This window comes from Poecilia latipinna, unplaced genomic scaffold (assembly GCF_001443285.1).
Source record: "Poecilia latipinna isolate Pla-1442-1.1 unplaced genomic scaffold, P_latipinna-1.0 Scaffold2488, whole genome shotgun sequence".
NCBI lineage: Eukaryota > Metazoa > Chordata > Actinopteri > Cyprinodontiformes > Poeciliidae > Poecilia > Poecilia latipinna.
The window spans coordinates 63434-87369 of NW_015115104.1; the positions used below are offsets into that span (position 1 = coordinate 63434).

A 23936-nucleotide genomic window follows, 5' to 3' on the forward strand; every position below is an offset into this window, starting at 1 on the left:
TGTCTGTTTGGTTTATTTTTTGCCTAGTTGTGTGTGTGTTTTTTTTTTTTTTTTACGAGATTAAGTATTTATTTTATTTTACAGCCAATAAAAGTAACGTTTTATAAAGCATTCAAAGAGGCAAAACAGAAATTCTTGGTCAACAAACTACATATCCCATAATGCACTTACACTTGTGCGGTTAATTTTGTTTCCGGGTCATTCACGAGAGCAACGTTGTAGGCACATTTTAGCCAGTAACAATGTGAAGAAATGGTGTTTCTATGCTTTTGTCACGTTTTCAAATGAGACGGCTGATGCATTTTCAGGTATGCTGAGTAAAGTTGCATGTTTGTGCCGTCTCGTTCGTAATTTGATTTCACAACTTAAAGCTACTTGCCAGACTTGTCTGTAAAATTTGTGAACTCACTGTAGAAATAGCCTGTGACCTCATAGATCATATCATCATGCTCAATTTTTAAAAGTATTTTTGCTATTTTGTTTTGAGTTCCATTTTAAGCACTTGCAGGGAATACAGAATTCCCTGCAAGTGCTTCAAGTGATATCAAATAAGGCAGATTATCTAAGTTATTTTGGAGCGTTTATTTGTTTGATTGTGGATACAAGTAGGTTGCGTAGTTCCTTGATAGCTTCAGCAAAAATGCTGGAGCCAAATATGAGGATATTGCATTGATTTCTGCCAAATTTGGCAACAATATGGCATAAGATGCGATGTGTCAGGAGGACCAGGGCAGAATAGCAGATTCTAGTTTATGTACTTGGTGGAGATCTTCAGTCTGATGTTTTTTTCAAAATGTAAATGCAGAATTTTGAGTATTTTTAGTCTAAGAAGAGATTTTAAGTGGGGTGACAGACATAAAAAAAATTATTTATAAAGAAATTATATTTTCCTTTTTATTGTCATTCTTATCATAACTTAAACAACGACAATATCGTCATTGCAATAATCTTTATTGTCCCTCGGTGGAGACGTTCATGTGTACCAGTAGCAAAGTAACATGTAGATCTAAACAAAAATACAAATATAAAAACATACCTAAGAATAACATACTGTACATTAACGGGAACTAAGAAAATAACATACTGTACAGTAAGGACAAATTTATAACATAGGAAAATACTGAGCATTTATTAATAACAGACTCCAATCCAAAGAAATATGCAACTGAGTAATGTAAAAAAAATTAAAGAAATCTACAAAACATCTTTGTGCACCAATATTTTTTTATTTCACATTTTTAGAATGCCAAATATGTACATAAAGTAATTATACGGGAAAATTCAAATCTGAACATATTGATCCCACTTAAAATTCTGAAGGTCTTTTTTTAATGTCAGTGACTGAAAGAAACCCACTATAGGATATAATAATGTTTCATTTACTCCATCTTCTCCATATTTTACTTAAGGTACCAGATTAAGATCCCAGATGTATATTTGCTTCTTTGTGTACTTTTACATCTGTTCCCTTAGTACTTGAGCTTAAGATCTATTTTGTAAGGCTTACTACCAACTTTCACCATATCTAAAAAAAGACAGTGCGGTGACCCACTCAACACAGCATTAATTCCCTGGGCTCCTAACTGTACGTTGTTAAGGTCATCCGGCATAAGCAGCTGTAGGTGTTCGTCACGACAGCCTCAGCTCAGGCAGAGGGGGATTAAAGCGTGTACTTGGGAGGAGACACAGGAGAGGCTTTTGCTGTTCTTAATCTGCACAGGTAGCAATAGCTACCCTTGTTCAAATAGTAATTCAGCTAGGTCTCTGTCATCAATGCTTCTTTTTTGAGACGTATATTTTTGACTTCATCTAAGAATTTTTTTTTGTTCCTTTCAGGATGGATCTTGGTAAAGCAAAGCTGCTTAGGAGTGGACTCAACACTCTGCACCAAGCCATCCACCCTGTGCACGGGATTGCATGGACAGATGGAAAGCAGGTCTGCTTGACGGCTCTCTACTTCGTCAATGGCGAGGTGAAGTTTGGAGACACCAACGTAATCGGGCAGTTTGAGCACGTCTTCGGACTCTTCTGGGGCCCGCTGTGCTGCTCGGACTCCCCTGCTCTTCTGGCTGTCCAGCACAAGAAACATGTCACGGTGTGGCAGCTTCAGCTCAGTGCTCTTGAGCAGAACAAGCTGCTGTGCACGCAAACCTGTGAGATGAGTGAGCCCTTTCCCTTGCTTTCTCAAGGCTGCGTCTGGCATCCTAAACTGGACATGCTGGCTGTGCTGACGAAGCGAGACACGTCCGTGTTGTTTTCTGTCAGGGTCGACAACAGGAGGATCAAAGCAGACATCAAAGGCAGTGGGCTCATTCATTGCGCTTGTTGGACTAAGGATGGCACCCGCCTGGTGGTGGCTATTGGCAGTGCTCTGCATTCGTTCATCTGGAATGACATCCAGAAAAGCCTGCTGGCATGCACCTTTTGCCCTATCTTTGACGTGGGGGGCTACATCTGTGCAATTGAGGCCACCGGGGAAGCCCAGGTAGCTGTGGCTACAGAGCTACCGCTTGATAAATTATGTGGACTAAACTCCGGGATAGCTTTTGACCTGCCGGCAGAGACCGAGACCCTGCAAGGTCAGGGCTCGCACTTAGTCATGGCAGACGATGATGGCATTCTGGATTCGAGAAGGCGGTCTTTTGAGTCAGAGAGATCGTTTATCCCCAGCTCAGGCCCCCTTGATCTTACCCATCTCCTGGCGAAGCACCGTCGCTCGGACCCCAGCCCCCTTATCCACTTGCGCCGCAGAGACACGGTGACAGGTTCTGGGCAGGACAGCTCTCACCTCGTTCTGGTTACATATGAGCGAAAGGTAACTATGACCCGCAAAGTCAGCATTCCAGGGATTTTGGTCCCTGACATCGTTGCTTTTGATCCTCGTGCCTCCACAGTTGCAGTTGCTTCCAATACCTGCAACATGGTTCTCGTTTACTGTATCACACCGTCTGCTATGCCCAACATCCAGCAGATTTCTCTGCAGCAGAACGAAAGACCCAAAGGTGTCTGCTTCCTCAGTGACAAGGTGCTGCTGTTGATGGTGGGCAGGCAGAAGACTACCGATCCTGCCTTCCTTCCGTCTTCCAACACGGACAAATATATTCTTCACCTCATATCCAAAGAGCTGATATACGACGGAGAAACAGCTATTGCACCATCCCCCTCTGCTCTCAACCATGAGTCTTCTTCTAATTTCTGCGCAGGGATTAGGAGGCACTCAGAGCACCTGTCAAAGGATGACAGGGAGCGGCCAGGGATAAAAGACTTGGTTCTGCCTGGAAGGATAGTTTGTTCGCCAGGGAGCAGACGCAGGCTGGTCGAGGAGATCAGGAGCAACGAGCCCTGCCCCGTCACCACCTCCGTGGACTTCTCTGAGCGGCAAGAAAGAGCCTCCTCCAGAGCCTCGTCCATCACGGTCGAGAACTTTGACATGGACCACGTCAATCGGATGGCCAGCCTGGCAGTGGGAGGCCAGGCCAGCAGAGACTCCAGCCGGGCAAGTTCTCCTCGCTTCGAGCCATCGGAGAAGCTCCACTCGGAGCCGCCGACACTACCCATGCCTGAGAAAACGTCCGGACGGACCAGAGAGCGCTCCCTGGAACAGCTTGTTCACAACACGGAAAGGCTTTTTACACGCTTCGCAGACGTACAACAGTGCCTGACTGAAATCAGAGATTATACACAGAACGGCAAGAAGGCCCCAATGGTCTATCCCAACGTAACTGATCCCCCGTATGTCAATGTCACATGCCAGGTAATGTTGTAGTGAGTCGTTTAGTCCTTACCAAGCACATCTTGTCTATCCATTGTCCTATGCAGTAACTACAACCTTATTTCGACATTGTTTGACTTTTTACACAAGAGCTGGTACTGATTTTCACTGTGTGTTGGCACACGCAGAAGCAGTTATCGGAGAATGTGTTCATCGATGAGAGGAGGCCAGTGCTTCTGTGTGATGGGAAGCTGTGCCTGCGTGCCATCCAAGACCTTTTCAACCTTACCTCTGTGGAGATGATGTACGGTATGTGTAGAAGAATAGAACTACCATTACCTAATGGTGAAATGCGTGTCTTTTTGTTTTACTGTCGAACCAAAAGTGGTCTTGGAAGTCCTCTGTGTCTCATAGCACGCAAGATTAATCATGTTGTGACAGAGAGTATAGAGTTAATCAATGGAAACCACTAGGAGGAAACTCCTTAGTCTTCTTAGGTCAGTCCCTCGCTGCGTGCAGTTCAGGAAACCTCGCTCGATGGGCTTCCTCCTTCTGACCAGGAGCAGTTGGGTGCTTTTACTACCTGAGCCGACTCTCTTTACACATCATCTTTTCGCTACAGCCACCAAAACGGTTTACTCCATAGAGAATGTCTTTTCAAAGAGTTAATTGTTACCTCGACAACATAGTCTGATATTGTTCTTCTGTTAACGTGCCTCAGCTATTATTGGAAGTGATTAGACGCCTAGATCAGATTACAGGGTTTAAAACAAAAGCAGCTTATCATTCCTGATAGGCAAAGTGTTGTTTTTGTTTTGCTTTTGTTTGGTTACTTTCTTCTGATTAACCAGCTCATGTTAACTCAACCTGGCAGTGTTCATATTTGCCCAAAGGACGGTTGGTTTTGCAAGTATAGCTAGGCCAAGGACACCTCCACAAATGACCATTGCCAAAAACAAAATGATGTGGGGAAGGAAGAGGTTTGCCAAAGAACACATGGACTGGCCTAAAGAGAAATGGCACCTTTTAAGAGCTGATAAAAATTAGTTTGTTCTTTTGTTCTAGGCGGTGCAGTTTCTACTGTAAAGACAGCAAAGTATGCTTATAACTCTGCAGAGGACCGTTGCCTAAAATCACATCTATCTTGTCTTACCAACTATTAAATGTTGAAATGCTCCATCAAATCAGGGAACAAATGACGGATATTGTCGCTATATTCCGGATTCTAAGAGAACTGATGGCCCGGATCACTTCAGGCACTTTTTAGCAGCTTTTGGAGGGTCTTTGTGACTAAAGAAAACCAAGCCAACTATATTAGAGTTATTTAACAGCTTCAGCTATTTGGCAGATGTTTTTGCTACTTTCTGCTGTTGAAGCAACAACTGGAATATAAAAAGTTAATGGGGGCTTCTCTAAAATGGGAAATGGACGGTCGTTGCTCTTTTCAACTACAGCATGGAACGCTAACAGTCTTGTGTATTTCTTTTCCAGGACCGTTGTGGATCGTACTTGTGGCAGACGCTGATGGCTTTGTGCCTCTGACATTTAAGCCCAAAGATGAACTGACGGTGCGGAACGGGAAGAGGAAATCTACCCTCCGGACTCCTGGAAGTCCAGAGAATTCCTGTCCATCCAGTCCAGCCCCGAGCCAAAGCCCGACAACGACTGCAGAGGCCTCCGTGTAGTAGCTCCTGACACACCTGTACAGACTCTCGTAGTAGTGTTTCTCTTTGACTTTCAAACCTGTGACGTCAATGGCACAGAAACCCACTGTTCATACTGCAAATTATATTTTTATAGTAAGAAAAAAATGTGGTTTCTAAAGAGTTGCCCTTTCAGATGGTATATTTATGAGATTACCTTAAAAAGTTCCTATATTTTTGTTCTTTGAGGAAATTTAATTCAGTCTTTACAGTCTTCCTTTCTAAATAGCTACAGTTCTAGAGTGTAATTCTAAACTATTCAAGATGTGTCCCCTGCCAATATTATGTTATTTTCTCCCAAAAGAAGTGTAAGATTCAGTTTTTACAACTAAAATGTCTAAAATTTCACTTTTCTGCTTTACGGTTAACCTCAAATATAAAACTGTTAATGTTGTACCGTAAAAATTAGGAGTGTTTAAAGCGTGTTCAAAGTGTTTAAAGCCACCTATTTTCTTGGTTGATGGCAGTAGCACATCTGACCACAAGAGGGTGCAACACTCCACCAATTCTCTTAACTGCATGGTCAGTTCAAAAGAAAGCAACAATCCAGTCATATGGTTTTACTTTTAAGAACATAAAATAAATGTGCTCTTGCTATTGTTGCAAAAATATAGAAAGCTAACCTCAAGTGTAAAAAAGTCAATCAAAATACAAATATATGTGTGTGTATGTGTGCGTGTATGAAACTAAGTACAGCCCATAATTCAAACCAGACTTAAGTCAATTTCTCATTGTTGAGAACTGTAGTCTTATTTTCCTAGATATTACAAGTAGTGTTCACAGCCATTCGTTTCTTCCAGCCCGCTTCACGTCCGTCAACGGTATTTCAATCAAATGGAGGTTTGGCCATTTGCACTTTGGTCCCATCTCTTCATAGGACATTGTTCCAAATGTTTTGCGGCTTATCAGCTCATATTGTCTTGAAATGTACGGTTTGACATGCTAAGTAAACCCAGTGAAGGCTAAGATGTAGCTCCTGGGTTTTTGCGGTTTCTCTAAACATTACGCAACTTGCTGTAGCTTTGGGGTGAATTTGCAGAGAAATTCACACGAGGAGAAAATGTCACCCGTCTTAAACACTTTATTTTTGTAAAAAAAAATAAATAAATAAAAAAATCTTAGTTGAAAATGGCCTTAACCCTTTCTAGATTGATGGACAGCAGCAGTTGCTTATTTACAATCATTGCTGTTGCCTTTGCATTGCGTCGACAAACTGCTTAGTGGGAGTTTCCTTGTTGGTGACCACTTAAACGGTGCACCTTTTCTGGCTTGTAGGAGGGATGTACTTACTTCATCACATATATTCTCTTGGTTTGGAAAAAAATAAAATCTATGGCATGTTTGATGGGATACAAACATATGGCATGTTTGTATCCCATCAAACATGCCTTATGTTCACTGTACCTCATGTACACTTGAGGTGAGATTTTAAAACTTGGTAAAGACCAGATTGGTTTTATGATGTTCTTATGGATAAAATTCCAGAATTGAAAGAGGGTGTACTTTCTTCTATACCACAATGGTAAATGTTATTTATGTCTACCAATAAACGTACATCGTCGTACAACTGGACCCCATTTCCCCCCCTCCCCCATACGTTTAATTGCAACACCTCCACACTGAAGAAACACACAAGAGATTTATTTGGTCCCATCCCGTCTCTATGGCGTTTATTCATCATCTGTCATCAATCTTTCTGTAATTATGTATCATAAATAAATAACAGCATAGAGTTAAACACAGCAAATAATATACATTCATTTATATAAATCATGTATATGTTTATATATATATATATATATATATTCAAGATGACTATACAGTATGTGTGGCAGTAAAACAAAAAATGTTTACATTAAAACTATTTCCATATTTGACAGTGTAATATACACCAAAGAGCAACATTCCAGCCTCATGACTGGAATCCGTGGCTTTGTGAATTCGCTCCAACATCCTGCTCACGCGCTACTTAAATCTTCGTAGGTTCGAAGTCAATGCTTTGCTTCCTGCGAGAGACATCAGTATCAGTGCTACATTCGTACCACAGGTAGAAAGTAAACATACAGAAGGTTTCCCAAAACCCCTTTTTTGTTTGTTTGTTTTCTTCATCAATCTACAAGAGTTATTTGGCCACAGCTTACAGCAAGATTTAGCTGTTCCCAATTAAAACTCCTGAGGTCAACTCATTGCATGGTGATCTTTGTTCATGACACGTTCGGAGACAAGTCAGGATGCAGGGAAAGTCAAATGTAGGAAAACAGAGGAGAAATCCTTTCCACGCCGCTCACAGTCTCAGTTTACATTCAAACAAGACGATTCATTCGACCACACGGGTATCTCCAGATAATGGCAGTGCACTCATGCGCCTCTTCTGAGCTAGCTAACTAGGTCACATTTTAACAAATGTGTACATTTAGATTTGAAATTGTATTCATTAAGCCAAGGTTTTCTTTGTGACAGGAAGTGAGATATATGACCTCTTTTTGTTTGTTTCTTTGGAAGCAAAACTATTTCTTAGATTTTACTGACCTTTTACCAAATAGCATGTTGAAAACTATTTATACCCTATGAGTTGTTTGGCTTTGATGATTTAATGGCACATTTCTGTAACTTTTAATATATCCATATTTGTTCACTGTATTATCTATTTGTTGGATTGTGGGACTTTTGACCCTCGTCTGAGCTCTTCTAATTGGAAGAATTGGAACTCCCCCCCGCCCCCAAGCAATTGACGTCACCAAAAGACCTAGTGAAGAATCTGAACACTTACAGAAGAAATATGTTTTTGACTTTTAACACAAAAAGATCCTGTGAGTTGCTTTGTTTAGTCACTGCAAAGTTTCGTAAGTAGGTTGATGAAGAAACCAAGGAAAAGCAGGAAGTTCAGAGCCCATGAACCTTAAATATTTCATCTAACTACATGTGTTCAGATGCTGTATCTTTAAGATACCTGGAGTCCCCCTGAGTATTTACATTGGTGGATCACTTTGGTACTGCCACCACATTACAGCAGCATTCCCCCCCCCCCCCCCCCCCCGTTTTTTTTTTTTTTTTACATAAAGTCTTTCGCAGCAAGTTTGCAACAGTTTGGAAGTTGAAAGGAAGGACAGACTTGAAGGATTAGAGCTTTTCCCGCAGTTGTGCATTAATGATTTCTACACACCGTAGCTCGTCCAGCCAGAGTTTATTCCTGCGCCGTACATCTTCGGTGATGGGATACAAAACCAGGATCATTAACCCCGTGACGATGAAGGCTATGGGAGCGGCGCCGATCAGGAGCTTGAGGGTGTACACCACAGGAGGGGGCTGTGAGCAGCCGCGGGTTTCGTATCCAGCAAACCTATGAAGATGTACAGGTTCTGTTTGGATGCGGGCCATATAGGAACAGATATAGAACCATGATGCTACAAAACTACCAAACCGATACCTCTAAGAAAACAAAAATGCTGACTGACCCATGGCGTATTGCACCAAAAACAACTTGATGATTTTGGCCCAACTGGCAAAGAGTTTGGGCAACACTTTGCTACATTAAAGTTTTAGCCTCTCTCAACCTCTTCCAAAGACAAAAACACTCTACAGGAAAAGCTTTACAAACCCCCCCCCCCCCCCCCGCCCCTCCAAAAAACACTGCACTGAACAAAAGTATGTTTAATGTCTGATAAAGATCAATGGAAATGATTACTTTTAGGCATTGGTGTCAAATACAATTGTATAGGCTTTTAGAAAATTTGATATATTTCATTTTTACACACACTGCTTCTGTATACAAGCTCAAGTTTAGTCAAATACATATTGATGTTTGGCATTCTTTTAAGACTTAGAAAGGACCAGATTACATTCCACTACACCCTGAAACATCAAACAACCGTGTTATTACAGGTGAACTTCTTCGAGACTCACTGCAGGCAGAGGGTGGACACTCCCAGGGTGATGCCAGCGGCGAACTTGACGAAGAAAACGTAGAACGAATAAAAGATGGCTTCATGGCCTTTGGAGGAGCTGTTCGTCAGTCTGAAATCATCCACCACATCTGGCAGCATGGACCTGGATTGAATGCACACAAAAAATAAACAAGGAGCTATGAAAATAGAGTCTCGCGATGGAAGCTGTGAGCTTCCCTTAAACGCCCAGAGTAACTCAAGCACTTGGCAAAACTTTAAGCTAATGCTCTTACCTTATTTCCTCACAAAACCGCTAGAGATGTTAGCAAATCATTACGTGATGCCAACTTTAGGCTGTCCGATGTAACGGTGGGCTAAAATTACAGAGCTAATGACACGATCAGATGATGAGCAGAGGGTGGAATCGCTGGACCACAGGCAGAATAAACATTTAGCCCCTTCCAACGTAAACATGCCCCCCTATAGGGAGGCTATAATTTGAGAAAAAAGGAGGGGGAAAAGAGACGAGTGCTAAGCAGTGACAGCCAAAAAAGCGTCTGGGAGGCAGATGTAAAGATACCTCCGGAGTTGTGTTGTGGGAGCCCTGTGATGGCACGAAAGATTTACAACAGACACCGCATTTCCTGTCTTCCCCACCCCCCCCCAACTGATGTCACTTTTGTGACATGAAGTGGATAATTGGATGGAGCCCTGTGGGGCATCAAATCATCATTAACAAGACGCTAATGACTGTTTCTGCTAACATGGGCAGCTTTGTGGTGCTGATGGGCAGATAGGCTAAAGTTTCTAATTAAATTAACATTTCTTTCATATGGGAGAAAAGCAGATGACTAGCTGTATGTGTGAAGTTAGTTATACAGTTGAAGCCAGATATTTACAAATAAAACCATTTCATTTTTTTCTTATCAGACTTTAAATCAGATGAAAAGTCTATTTGCTAAAAGTAAGAAAAATAAGAAACTGTTACATCCTTCAAATTCACAACTTTTTTTAATAGACTTTAGTGTGTCTAATCAGGGCACAAATGGTTTAAAGTGACTCTCATCGGCATCTTGGAGCAAAAACAAAATCCCAATCGGGACACAGTGGTAATATGTGGGATGTGTTGCAAAAGGCCTCACCATGGCAGTAGCAATGATGCGGCGATGCTGAGCCCAGAGGAGACAGCCACAATGTAAGCCACCACCAAGTTAGGGATGAACACCAGCAACATGGAGAAGGGCATGATCCACTAAAGAGACAAACAAGCGCAAGTGTTTCCAGATGTTTACACGTGAGGTCAAAAAGATGTTTATGTGACTGCGGAAGCTGGATTTCGCACACCCGATGACAAGATGGCGCAAACAAGGAAGTTCGACGTCGCAAAACCAAAACCAGGATCCTTACCGTGATGCCACAAAAAGCTGCTGTCTTCTTCCCAAATCTCTTCAGGAACCACTGCCAGAACGGTATGCTTAACAGCGCAGAGACCTGTAGGGGGGACGAGACGAAGCAGATGATGTGTGAAACACTTCAAAAATCTGATTCTAAATGAGACTCGACATCGTCGGTAAGTTAGAATTGTGAAAAGTTTTTTTTTTTTTTTTGTTTTGTTTTATTTTGTTTTGTGTTGTGCTGTAAAATAGATCTTGTAAGCGAATAGGAAGTAAATCTGACGACTCACAAGGATCACCACCACAATGTTCTGGAAGTGCTCCCTAAGTCCGGCAGCGTAGGTGCAGAAGAGCACGAAGTTGGACTGTGTCAGCTGCAGAAATCAGAGAGGGGACATTCAGATACTCAGATATGCGGCACAGTCGATGGAGGCACTTGGCATGCTGCAGCTAGTGCCAAACAAAGTGACTGGAGAAGCTGCTGACGGTTGAAGCTTTCTGCTGTGTTTTGTTCCCCCTCAGAGACTCACACGGATGACAGTTGACACAAAAAAAAAAGATAGGAAAAAAAAACAATCCAGAAAGCTTGGGAAGTCTCCTTTAATCTAAATTCTGTAAAGATGCCAGATGCGCCACACAATAGGCCCTGTCAGTATCGCCCAGAGGAGACCAGGAACTCAAAGCCACAAACATACGGTAGGTGTTCTTTTACACAGATCAAACGAGCCGGAGCGGCAGGAATGCTCCCACGCTGTCAGCACTCATCACGGCTTCCGCTTAATGCAACGCTGTGTCTGATGAGCGTCTCACCGAGACAATTACCTGAACTGCAACGGTGATGAGGAGGAATGCGGCTGTCAGGATGATGTACGGCCCGTGTCCCATCACTTTGAGGAAGCCCTGCACGAAGGGGACCTGCTCGTCCGTCTTGGAGCCATAGGGATCTGAAAGATGGGGGATAAACACACGCAGCCTATCAGATAACATGCAGTAAGGGAAAGGCGATAGATTTTCTCAGTGGGACTACTGGAACTGCCCCTGCAATGCGGTGGGTAAGGTTCGTGTCTCTCCGAGCCATCATTTATGGAGCAATAACTATTTGGCTGCAGGACAGAAATAATTTTAGAGCAAGTTAATCTATTGGTCTAAGGAAAGCAGTAAATAAATAAAAATTTGATTATCGAAAATGAGTTCTTAAGAATATATTGTGGGGAATTTCAAAACATCTTTGCACACAAAGAAATGATTTTTTTTAATTTCCTCCTGTATTAAAGAGTTTAATCCACTATATGCTAAAAATTCCAAGTTCAAAAAGCTGAATCAGCCCAGTGTTTCATGTATTGTAGGGCTGCAACGATTAATCGTGACGAATCGACTGTCGAAATACTTGTCAACAAATTTTGTAATCAATTAATCGTTAACTGGAGCAAAAACACTCCAAAAATGGCGATTTGATAAAAGAACAATATATTCAGACCAGTAATTGAGCCAAAACTGAACGAAACATACACGCATTTTGTAGTTAAGATATAAAAAATCTTTGTAAATACGTTTTAGCTTCACTTGGTTAAAATTCTTTAAGGAAAAACTCTAATTACGCACAATTTGCTATCCAATTATTAATCAGTTAATCCAGAAGTAATCAAGAGATTATTTTTCTGTATTGATTTAACTGTTAAATTAATACAGTGACTTTCACATGTTGATGTTATAAGTACTTTTTTAGTTGCCAATGCGTAACTTGGTACAAAGAATCACTTAAGGAATCCTATGTTATTGCATTTTTGTCAAATAAAAGTTTATTTTATTATTTAAGAAATTAATCGAATTATAGCATTTGCATTTTTTATGGATTTTTAATATTGCATTAAAAAAAGGCTCAAATGAAAAACCTGCAAAATGTGCCAATTTTGTATCCAATTAACCGACTGTCAGAATAATCGATTACTAAAACAATCGTTAGTTGCAGCCATGATAAGTTGCATTTTATGTTATTACAGTATTACTCTATGTCTTTCTTTGTGATGAAACCATAAAGCATTCTCCTCAACAATCCTTTTTCAAATGTGCTTCGTAAATAAATGTAACACTGACACGTGGAAGTGAAATCATTTATGAGGAATGTTAATAATCTCGGTGATCTCACCTTCCCGCTCTTTGACTCCCAGGAACATCACCAGAGTGCACAGCAGGAACACTCCACCTATCACACCCGCAGCAATCATGTAGACCTCCTTCTGCAGAAGTGGAACAAACACATTTCATGGCCTACATCTGTCTGTTTCCTCTTTTTTTTTTTTCTCCACAATGCAATGGAATTCATTTGCTGGAAACAAGAGACATTCGTGCTCTTCGGTTGTTTGTTGTTAGTCACAAGTGGCTGACTTATCGTCGGTAGTTTTCTGTGCAGGGTTTCGCTCTTGGTTTGATACGTCCAAACAGAGCCGACCCGAAGGAAACCAACCCCAAGCAGATCTGTGTCCAAAAATACAGACGTAACCGTTTCACCCCCACCGTGACAGGAACTGCTCTGCCTTAAACAGAGCAGTTTTGTGTTTGTTTGCTATTTTACCTGCTCGGCCCGGTGGTTCTTCATTATTTACGCACATCAAACACTCCCTGTTTCCGAAAGCAGACGGCGTTTGCCCAGACTATGTGCCACCCTCAGCAGCGATCACAGAGAGGGGTTGAGTTTAGCGGCTGACTGCAGAGGGGGTAGGAGCGGTGAGCGGTATTGCCCCAATAGGGTTCACCCAAAATCCACTGGAAAGGTCTTATTTGAAACCCAAATAGCTGCGGTGCAAATAAAATCCAACCCAGGACGTTTCATCCGCACAGAAACTCCCATGGCTGATGGTAGAGACTTTCCGTATTTTGTCTCTACTTTTGCATATATTCGTGGGATTTCTAGTGACATACCAACACAAAGTAGAGCAGCGGAAGAGAAATAATATAAAAATGTTCTACAAGTAAAAATCTGAATTGTGAGGCATGAATTATTCATGACTCACTTGGAAGTCTGTAGGGTTACACTTCCACGCACTTTGCAAGTCTAGAAACTGAAACGTTTGGCTATCCTTCTTTCCAAAATAACTCCAACTCAGTCAGATTGCATAAAGTTTGCATTTGGAAAGGAAGTTTCAAACCTCGCGAAAGAGTTCTAAAGTCTGGACTTTGACTGAGCCATTCCACAAATGTAATAATTTATTGATAACCGTTCACAAAAAGGTCTGGATATATGTGCTTCCGGAAGGTGATCCTCATGTCTTTTGTGATCTCTAACAGGTTTTCTTCCAGCATCTTCAGAGGGCCACAAATGGCCTTCTGAAGAATTCTGCACATCCCCCGCGATGTGCGGATGGACACTTTTTATAAACAAAGAGAAAAGAAAATTAAAAAAATCTTGGCTGCAACTCAAGTAATTTCTGGTTTATTTGCCAGGTTTTAGCTTAACTTTATTTTAACTGTCCAACGACTTTTGCTCAAAAGGGCCACCGGAGTTTCTGTGGCCTCCAAATGCTTTCAAATGCATTCACTGTTATGTTTTACGAAATGTGAAGAAGTGTCCGGGGTATGAATACTTTCAGGCTTTATTGTTTGCAGACTATATCTGGGGTGTGTTGAAATGATCTGTGTGAAACATAAATAAGTCTAATGACTTGCAGGCTGCCGAGACCCAGCAGCTCACTGGGGCTGCTTCTTGGAGCCTGATGTGAGGGAGGAACCCCCTTTTTGTGGTCGTAAACGGGGAGCAGGCCCGGGATGCCGGTTCACATATCAAACGGAGCCGCCTCCTTTCAGTCCCATGGGCTACGCGGGATAAAATGTGAACATATTTCCAGTGTCAGAACTACCAGACAGTCAGTAAATATGGAGCCAATTTTAAACAATCTTTCTTTTCATTCAACTCTCTCCTCTCTGTTTTTTTTTTAACCCTTTTGGTGTTTTTGAAAGTAGTGCACACATGCACACACACACACACACACACACACACACACACACACACACACACACACACACACACACACACACACACACACACACACACACCGCCACCACAGGTTCAAGCCAGAGCGCTGCATTGACAGACCCCCTTATTTTCAAACCTACTCTTTGCCCCATTTTTAGCTACACCTGAGAGCTGGCAGAGAGACACTTACAGCCTGTGACAGGTTCTCCTGGAAGGGCACCACGGTCTCTGCCCCGCTGCTGTTTCCAAGGGAACCAGCAGACATGTTGTGAGAAGAGCAATGCTTCTGACTGTGAGCGCTGGCCACGATCTGGCCCTGGATGGCAGCGCCCAAAAGAGTCCCCATCACCTCCACCGTCATTCCTGTCGAAACCCCCAAAACAAAGACGACGTCATGCTTCGTCGCGGACGCGATGGAGGTCGAAGCATGCGGTCAGAATAACAGAGGGAGCTTACGGTAAGCAGTGGCTGAGTCCCGTTCCTTCTGGTCTGTGCTTATGAACATGGTGAGAGCAGAGTAAGACACGTGGAAACACTGCAAGGACACAAAATGTTCAGTTAGGACTCAGGCTAGACAGAAACAATGGATTCTGTTACAGCAAACAAAACAAATCAAATACTTTACTATGACTGAGCAACTGCATCTAAACAAAGGCAAAACATGACAATGTAAGTGAAAGTTATAATAGTGGCAACTTTTTGTACTCATGTTTGTTGCACGCCCTACGTTTTACATCCGTGAGTCTGAAAAGTGCAGAACTGAAAAAGGTCTAATGGATTACTTCTGCAGCTTTAACTAGCTGAATTTAACTGAACTGCATTCAACTTAATGAAACCAAGCCAATTTGAATTAAACCACACACACACACACACACACACACACACACACACACACACACATAATTGGATTCAATTTAATTGAACTTAACCAACAAATGATTCTTTCAAACTGATCTGAACTCATGAGGAACACACCGAATTGAACTAAATCCAATGCACGGCTTGAAAAGTAAACAACTGTTCCTGTGGGTGCCACCAACTTGTGAATAACAAGCCACAAGTTAGGAATGCAAGTCTTTTATTGACTGAGAAATGTCATCCCTGCTTCCTCTTAAGATCAAGGCAACAAAGCGCTGCATAACAGCGAAGGCGCTATTTACATGCACGCTTTGGGTGAAAGTGGAGAAAACCCAAGCAAGAAGAGAGGACACAAAGACTTTGGACCGTGAGGACAAGAGGTAGTTGTACTTCGTGACTGCCCCTGTGAAAAGGTTATCACTTCTACTTAACAAATGCAAAATGCTTTCATGCTCAAGTCCTGCTTTAAATAGCCACGTAAACAAAGTGGCTTCGGAACGACAGACCGGACAGGCTTTTTATCCGACATGTTTCGGAGAAAAACACAAACGCAAAAGTGTCTGCTGTATATTTATCAAAGCCGATCTCTGCATTTTCCATGGCGGGCCAAGTTCAGATCGGTTTCCCTTCTTCCTCACCGCCTCTCCCAGAGAATAGCCCAGCGACCATAGTCCAGCTTCACTTTGTAATTTACTCAAGGGCTCAGTCAGCATTGTGGCCAAATGAGCCTGCTCAGCCAACAACGAAAATAAATGCGTCTGCAAAAGCTTTTTCTTTTTTTTTCTTCTGTTTTTGTCCTCAGTGTTTGTGGAGCATGTCATTTACGGGGTTTATGCTGGACGCAAACATTTATAGAATCAATCGGGTTTTGCTCTTTTTTTTTTGCGACTTGGAAGTGAGAAGCGATTCGTTTAGCGAAAACCCATTATTAGTTGATTGCGCACACAAACAAAGCGTAGCGGACTAGTCTCTGTTTACAGGCTGTGGCATTCTGAGTGATAGCAGCTGAACTTCACACAAACACACAGCCACAGACAATGAAGGGCGGCTAAAAGTGGCAACCGGCAATTACCGGGCAAGAGGTTCCTGGCAGGAATGACTGTATACTTATCAAGAAGTTGGAATTATATGCTGTAACAGCTGACCGCAGCTTCTGCAGTGGTCCGAATGCTCTGTGGCATATGTTATATAGGTTACCCCAGAGCAGAGCAAAAATAATGGAGGAAATGAAGAAAATTAGCCCAAAGACAATAAAACAGAAGTCAACTGGAAGGACTCTGTTTTCCCCTTAAGATAATATATTTAAGCATGTCTCCTTTTTTGGACTCCCTAATTAAACTCATCTCATAAATCAGTCTGTCAGTCCAGGACATCAGGTAACCGCTATCATCTCCTCCTTCAACGCAAATATTTGCAATGTTTCCTGCAGTCTGTTTCAACATTATGCAACTTATCTGCCGAGACTGGCAGATGAGTCAGTCAGGGTTTTCATCTCCTGTTTCCTCTTGACGTCTGACTCACGTGGAACAGCGCTCAGCAGTCTGAAAAATTCCTGAATATCCTGTTTCCGAAGAATACTCACATTGATGAGGGTTTGGTAGAGGCAGTAGAAGACCAGGTACCAGACGAACCTGCCGTTGACGAAGGGGGGAACAAACCAGAGGCAGAAGTATGACACCACCAGAAACGGAGTGCAACCCAATATCCTGTGTGGGGGGGAGAGGAAAAGAAAACAAGAATAGTGGATGAGCTACATGAAGGGAAAGGGATATTTGGTCCGTCCGTTGTTCTTTGCTTATATGAGATTAAATCACAGTGACGACATCATCCAGGTGGGTCATGAAGACAAACCTTTCTCCAGCTTGCAGAGGATCCCAAGGCATTCTCAGACCAGAACGAATGTGGTTCATTAAGTAAGTTCTAAGTCTAGCCTAGGCTCTTCTCTTGGTCTGAAGTGCCTTGGAAACCCCCAAAGGTAGATGCTCAGTAGCTTCATTGAAGGGACATAAACACAAAGCTATTTGTGGAGCAAAATCCAAAAGAGAAACCCATCCAGACACAGACATCCATTGATATCTAAATGTATTTTAAAGGTAGATTGTTTTTGATGAAATGAGCTAACTAGGCCTTACTAGTCCCTTGAGGACAGCTTAGACATTTTGGTTAACTTTAACTAAACCAATTCTCTATTGAGACCTTTTATACAGATAGTACATAAAGTAAACAAGGTAAACCGTACTCTCACAGGACCATCCACAAAATAGCTAAGCCTTCTCCAGATCCTTTAAACATATGTGAACTAAACAGCCAAGTTCCCATGATTCCCCCTCCCTGAGCAATTCCACAAGGGTAGAGGAAAACTTGGATGTAATTAAATTCAGGGCATCACCACCAGTCACAGCAGAGGGGGGAAAAAATGTGGTTTTGTCATTTTCACAACACTGTTTAACTGAAGCTTTCCTTTTTTGCCCAATTACAGACTATCTCTCTAAGTATGGCAGGAATCTGTCCTGGGAAACACAGAAAAGTAAAAGAAATTCCACCCCCTCGGGTAAAGGACGAACACACACACACACACACACATCCAGATGTAGCAATTACACACGCGGACTCATGAATATGTAGCGCGCACTTAGGCGAAAGCTGCATGAAGCGATTCCGCTGTGATGTGCTCTCCTCAGAACTTGGGGAAGCATACAGTAGGTGGGCCATGTATACTTCATAAGCGTACGACTGTCTGCATCGCTACGGTTAAAGCAAACGGCTGCGTGTTGCAAAGTAACGAGGAAAAAGCCGGATGATTGATGGTCATCGGAGACTGCAAACACGAGGAAGCACTTAAAATGCAGTTTGTCACGCAGTCTTCAAAAGGAGACGCATATAAAGAGACACTTATGGAAACTAGACCTCCATCTGAACTAGTGCAGCAAAACGTATTAAAAGGAGGAAGAGAAAGGCCAGTTACAGTCGTTTCTGGCATCATCCGGCGTGGCCGCCTCACTCTCCTCCTGATTGTTTGCGCAAACAAAGGCGGTCGGCTGCGCTGGTGCTGCATTATTGACCGCTTGGCCGGTGGGAGCGCTGAAAGAGCCACAGGAAGGTTGGGGGGGGGGAGAGTTACAGTGTTCCTGCTCAGGGAGAGGCAACAGAGTGGCACGCACGCTAACTTTTCACGCACGAATAAAAGGCGACACCTGTCCCAGTAATTTGCACAGATTTAATTAAAGTTGTCCGGGCTGATGGGACGCTGACACGGATAATTCTCATCTTACTCACGTTTTCTGGCTGTTAATTAGATGTAGCGCAGTGGCACAGAACAGATTTGAATAAGGTGTTATGGGTCAGAATGGACTCTTGGTGGGATTTTAGACTACCGTATTTTCCGCACTATAAGGCGCACCTAAAAACCTTGAATTTCCTCAAAAGCCAACAGAGCGCCTTATAATCCGGTGCGCCTTATATATGGACCAATATTGAGCCACAACAGGTCTAGCAACTACGGTAAGCAGCCGCCGACTTCATTTTCGCCCGTAGAAGAAGAAGCGCGCAGTGCATGCAGAATGCTGGTTTAATAAAGTTTGACTGACCTATCTACCTACCGACCGTCTAGAATCGGGTCGTCTGCAGGTCATTTAGCACCACATTCTCCACGAACATGCTGTGCGCGAACGGAGAAGGGTGACCATCATCTGGCCACGCCCCGGCCCAGTCGCAGAAAGCTCTCCTCGCCGACCGGAGTCGGACTGTTTTGTTGACATTCTTTATGTCAACAATGTGGCTTTAGACATTCATCCGGGGTCCTTCGACTAGGGTTACCAAGGGACCAGCCCCTATACATTTAAAGCCCAGAAAGCAGTTGGGCAACTCTAACTGTCGCCTATTCTATGCGCCTTATAATGCGGTGCGCCTTATATATGAAAATAGTTTTAAAATAGGCCATTCATTCAAGGTGCACCTTATAATCCGGGGCGCCTTATAGTGTGGAAAATACAGTATTCAATTCATGAATCTCAGAAGTAAAAGGTGAAGAAAGTGTAACTCAACAAAGGATGTATGCTTTTCTGACAACCATATTTTCATCCTCAAGTACAGCTTAACTCGACCAACCTGTTCCTCACTTCTTGTTAAATGGCATCTACAAAGTTTTGCAAAACTCATGTGAATTGAAAGCGATTAACCACATTTTATGCTTCAATTTCACCAGTCTCACCAGACATAAATACTCTCTGAGTTTTAAAATCCCAAAATCACTTCAGATGTCGCTCTCTGCTAACATAAAATAGACAAGAAGATTTATAAAAGCAACAAATTGGGGCCTGATGCAAATAATCGGGCCACGCTCGAAACAAAGTAATCAAATCAGTCTAGAAAGGGTCATAAACTCATTTCTGCATCTTTGGGGCTTCCGTATATGTTAACCACAGTGGAGCCCTTATACACAACCATAAAACATATAACAGTGGTGAATCTTGCTGGATTGGCCAGCCGACCAAAATTACTCCAAGAGCACATTGATGACTCAGTCAAGAGCTCAGAAGAACCCATCTAAAGCAGTAAAGGTTCATGATTCAACAATAAGAAAGAGACTTGGCTAAAATGGCACCAATGGGAGAGTTAATATAAACACATCACAAGAAACGTGAACGTATTTTTGGCACAAATGGAACCCCATAAGTTCCAGGGCGAAAACCACGGCTGACCAAAAAGAATAAAAGGTCCGTCTTCATGGTCCGCAATACTTTTGGAAAAATATTCTGCGTAAAGATGAGACAAAATATTTTTTTGCAAGGTGTGTGTTCCATTACAAAACATAATCTAACATAGCTAACTCAAAATTTCAGAAAAAGAACCCCTTTCTAACGGCGAAAAAGAAAGAATGTCAACACATCAGTTCATGAACTCAAGCTCAAGCCTTGGGTTATGCCGCGGGCGGGACAACGATGTGAAGTATATCAGCAAATCCGTTAAAAAGATTAAAAAAACTTTAATAAAAAGGTAAAGAATCAAGGTTTTAGAGTCCAGAACTCTATCCGATTATGTTGAGGATGGATAGTCTGTTCATGTTCAAAAACTCCTGAGGTGTGGCTGAATTAAAACAAAAGTGCAATAAGCAGTGTGCCAAAATTCCTCCGCTGTGTTGTCAAAATCTAATTGCCTGTTGACAGAAACTTTTGATGACAGTTGTTGCTTCTGACAACTGGTTAAAACCAGTTGTTAAGTTTAGACATCGACTCCTTTTTCTCACAGGGTAATTTTGGAAAGCTTTTCTTTTCCTTTAACATATGCAATCATCATTTAAAACTAGTTGCAGTGACTTCATAGCTTATCTTTGTTTTTGTGTGCTTCTTTGTAAGCCATAAAAGGCAGACACCAAATAGTGTGACATGAATATTTGACAAAGAGCTCTTCAAGCCAAATGAATGAGGAGGTGTGAAAGTTATTCTTCTGCACAAAGATAAGCATCGAAACTCTCCTGACAAGTTGAGATGTCCTTTGTAAATAACAATATGTTACTTCAACTGGTAACTTGTGCAAATAGCAATACATGACGCTCTTTTTGTTACCTAACAGAATAAGCTTTGGTCAGTGCCTCTCTACTACATAGCTCTTCAACTGCTAACATTTCCTCTAACTGCCTTTCTCAAATGCAGATAATCTTGAAAAACAGCTCTAATGAGTTTTTTTTTCTTCTTTTATTCTTGCTCTCATGGCAGTTTCCAACAGTCACAAATACTAAACATTGCCGTGCCCAGGGGGGGCCACGCTGGGGCCAGAGACTCCATCCTTAAGAAGTCAGGACAAAGATACAAATCACTTAATTTCTGGCGGGTGGAAAGGTTCAGCTTCCTGCTGAACGGACAGACGGGACTTTCCAAACGGGATAAAAACTGAGGGGAGTGTCCTGCCCTGTCATTGCAAATGCTGTTCAACCCGCACTGAAAAAAGATAAAGTGCTTGTTTCACATAAACACACGGCTTCATCTACGCGTTCCCGTGGGTAATCAAAGCTGATTTACCAACAGCATCTGTCTGCTGCTGAGTGTGTCGGGCTAGGCAACAGTGGATTTGGACTCCCTCCAGTGCTGACAGTTTGTGTGCAATCTACCGTTTTATAAAGGACGCCGCCTGCGTTGCGACAGGGAGAATCACAGTGTAGTGTTTTTGAAAGAAATGTGATGCAGAAATGCTTAAAAGCTTACCAAAGAAAAAGAGAGAGAAAATAAATTTTTAGAAGAGGGATTAGTGTGAATGCTGATGTAAACAGGAAATAATCCACACTAATGTTGACATGCGTAACATTTTACTGAAAACCCTGACGCACGGAGCCACAATGTACTGCTGCGTCGCAATAAATATTACAGTATGATTGAAATGATGCTTTATTCTGGTAATTACATTTAAAAATGATTTTAAAAAATATTCTTGTTAATATGTGCACTATATAATACTGTTGTCTTCCTAAAATCATGGTGTAAGTCTTTTTTTTTTTTTGCCATTACATGACTTACGCAAAGAAAAAAAAGTACTTTTGGCAAAGAAAATATGACTTTGACCACTATTTTAGGAATGTGACTCACACATGTGAAGGTCACACACATGGGAACAGTGGCGTAAAAACCCATACAGATGAACTTCTTAGTCTAATGTTTGCTAGCATCAAAGGGAAAAAGAGCCGCCAACACCCTCTAAGTAAACCGTCTGCACCGCAGACGGTTTATCAGAGGGAGCGTCAAGAACGACCATTCACCAAGTCTGTTTATCTTCCACAATCCTCAGGTGTGAGTTTTAAATCCTCCAGAAGTGGAGCACATGGCTCCATTTTTTTTTGCGCAAACATCAGCCTCATGCAGCAACTATAATTATATGCGAGAGCAAGAGAGCAAAACAAAACATCTTTCATAATTCATCAACACACAGGCGTTCTTTGCACAGGCTCGGCTATGTGGAAATAGCAGCATTTTAGCAAAGGGGAAGTCAGGAACTTCTTGACCAAATAATTAAGCCTGAACATCAATAAACACTCTGACATATACTAACCAGGGCATGAGTCTGCCAATCTTGGTCCAGCTGCTCTTTGTGATGAGGAACCCGATGACCGGGTCAGTCACTGCACCCCACACTCTTCCTATGAAGAGCACCAAGGAAGCCTGGAAGGGGTTGATCTGGAGTGGATGAAAAGTATGTGGTCAGAAGCCAAACTCGTGGTTTTGTTTTCGTAACTATTCAAGAATGCAATCTGCAGACGCACCCTCTCCAAAAATTTGACTGCACGTTTTATGGATCAAAAGGTTTACCTGAGCAACATCCAGCAGGTAGATTTGCAGGAAGAAGGCTGAAGCGCTGGAAGTCACCTCCTTGGGAGCGCCGCCGATCGCAAAGCATAATTTGCTGCATATGGACAACTTCTGGTTCAGGTTTGTCTGAAAAGACTGGAGGGTGGAAAGGGAAATGAAGCTGTATCACTGTGCATAATAAATGTTACAAATAATTACACCACAGCATACTATTAAGAATTTCAGCTTGTGAACCTAATGTGTATGTGTACCAGTATAGACCACAGACATATGTATGTCATGTCTTTTTAGTGGCGATTAGATGAAAATCACCTTGGTGAGGATTTATTTTCAACCTGAACTAAAACAAGGACAAATTCAACCACCAAAATGCTTCATGACAGAGCTTACTTTAATAAATCATAAGAAGAATATCATAATTGCTTAGGTGTAAGAAAATTATACATATTATTCAAATTGTTCTACTAAAAAAAATCTGAAAAGTGTGACATGCACTTGTAATCAGCTCAATCTGGGTGAATATTTTGTCAATCCTTTTGTTAAAAGTTCTCTGACAAACGTTCCTAAAAAAATAGCTTCCCCACAGCATGATGCTGCCCCCACCATGTTTTACTACTAGGCTGATGTTTTACTACTAGGCTTTACACGTCACTACATTGTGACGTGTAAAGATTTCTGTCTTTGCATTTAACATCTGAACATTTAAAATAAACATGTTTCAGTTTTCTTTCCCTTCACATTTTTGCACCGCTTTGTCTTTTTCTGTCACTAAAACCTCAATAAAACACAATAAGTTTCTGAAATGTGACAAAATGGTCAAAAGTTTAACTGATAGTTTTCCAAGTTGTTGTGAGCACAGTTGATGCAGTATTAGCATATGACTTTGAACATTTACATTACACATTCATATGTAGGTATTTTTGACACTAAAACATGCACAAAAAGTTGATTATGTAATGTTTTTATATAGAGTTCAAGGTTTTCTCCAGAAAACTTGCTAAGCCTTGTGGTTGGGTTCATCCAGCGACCCGCCGTGTTTTTTGAATGAGAAAATGTTTAAAGTTGACAGAAAATTTGAAAATATCACTTGATAATTATGTGTTATTGAAAGATTATAAGA

The 23936-nt window shown here is 41.9% G+C and overlaps 2 protein-coding genes across 3 annotated transcripts; one reads left to right on the forward strand and one right to left on the reverse strand.

Moving 5' to 3' along the window:
- The first annotated feature begins 174 nt into the window (after nt 1-174).
- Nucleotides 175-6538, forward strand: wdcp (WD repeat and coiled coil containing). 2 transcript variants are annotated; one of them, XM_015019833.1, is made up of 4 exons: nt 175-308; nt 1837-3754; nt 3901-4021; nt 5204-6538. In XM_015019833.1, exons 2-4 carry the CDS (start codon nt 1838-1840, stop codon nt 5395-5397), a joined length of 2232 nt encoding a protein of 743 aa, XP_014875319.1. In that variant the 5' UTR covers nt 175-308; nt 1837; the 3' UTR covers nt 5398-6538. The 2 variants fall into 2 exon arrangements, with proteins under 2 accessions (XP_014875319.1, XP_014875320.1); XM_015019834.1 differs by lacking the exon at nt 175-308 and having other exon boundaries at nt 1654-3754.
- A 968-nt stretch (nt 6539-7506) lies between these two features.
- On the reverse strand, nt 7507-22976 carry mfsd2b (MFSD2 lysolipid transporter B, sphingolipid; the record flags this gene model as incomplete). Its single annotated transcript, XM_015019832.1, has 12 exons — nt 7507-8755; nt 9319-9462; nt 10442-10551; nt 10707-10790; nt 10984-11067; nt 11516-11637; nt 12840-12930; nt 14854-15026; nt 15120-15198; nt 17104-17227; nt 22560-22684; nt 22817-22976. Coding segments are annotated over 12 exons (1516 nt in total), but the record flags the coding sequence as incomplete, so codon positions are not given.
- Nucleotides 22977-23936: the final 960 nt, after the last annotated feature.

Bases quoted from the DNA above. Each gene is read 5' to 3' on its own strand.
- wdcp (XM_015019833.1), top strand. From the start codon at position 1,838: ATGGATCTTGGTAAAGCAAAGCTGCTTAGGAGTGGACTCAACACTCTG. The intron at 3,755-3,900 runs GTAATGTTGTAG...TGGCACACGCAG, and splicing joins ATGTCAATGTCACATGCCAG to AAGCAGTTATCGGAGAATGT. The intron at 4,022-5,203 runs GTATGTGTAGAA...TTTCTTTTCCAG, and splicing joins CTCTGTGGAGATGATGTACG to GACCGTTGTGGATCGTACTT.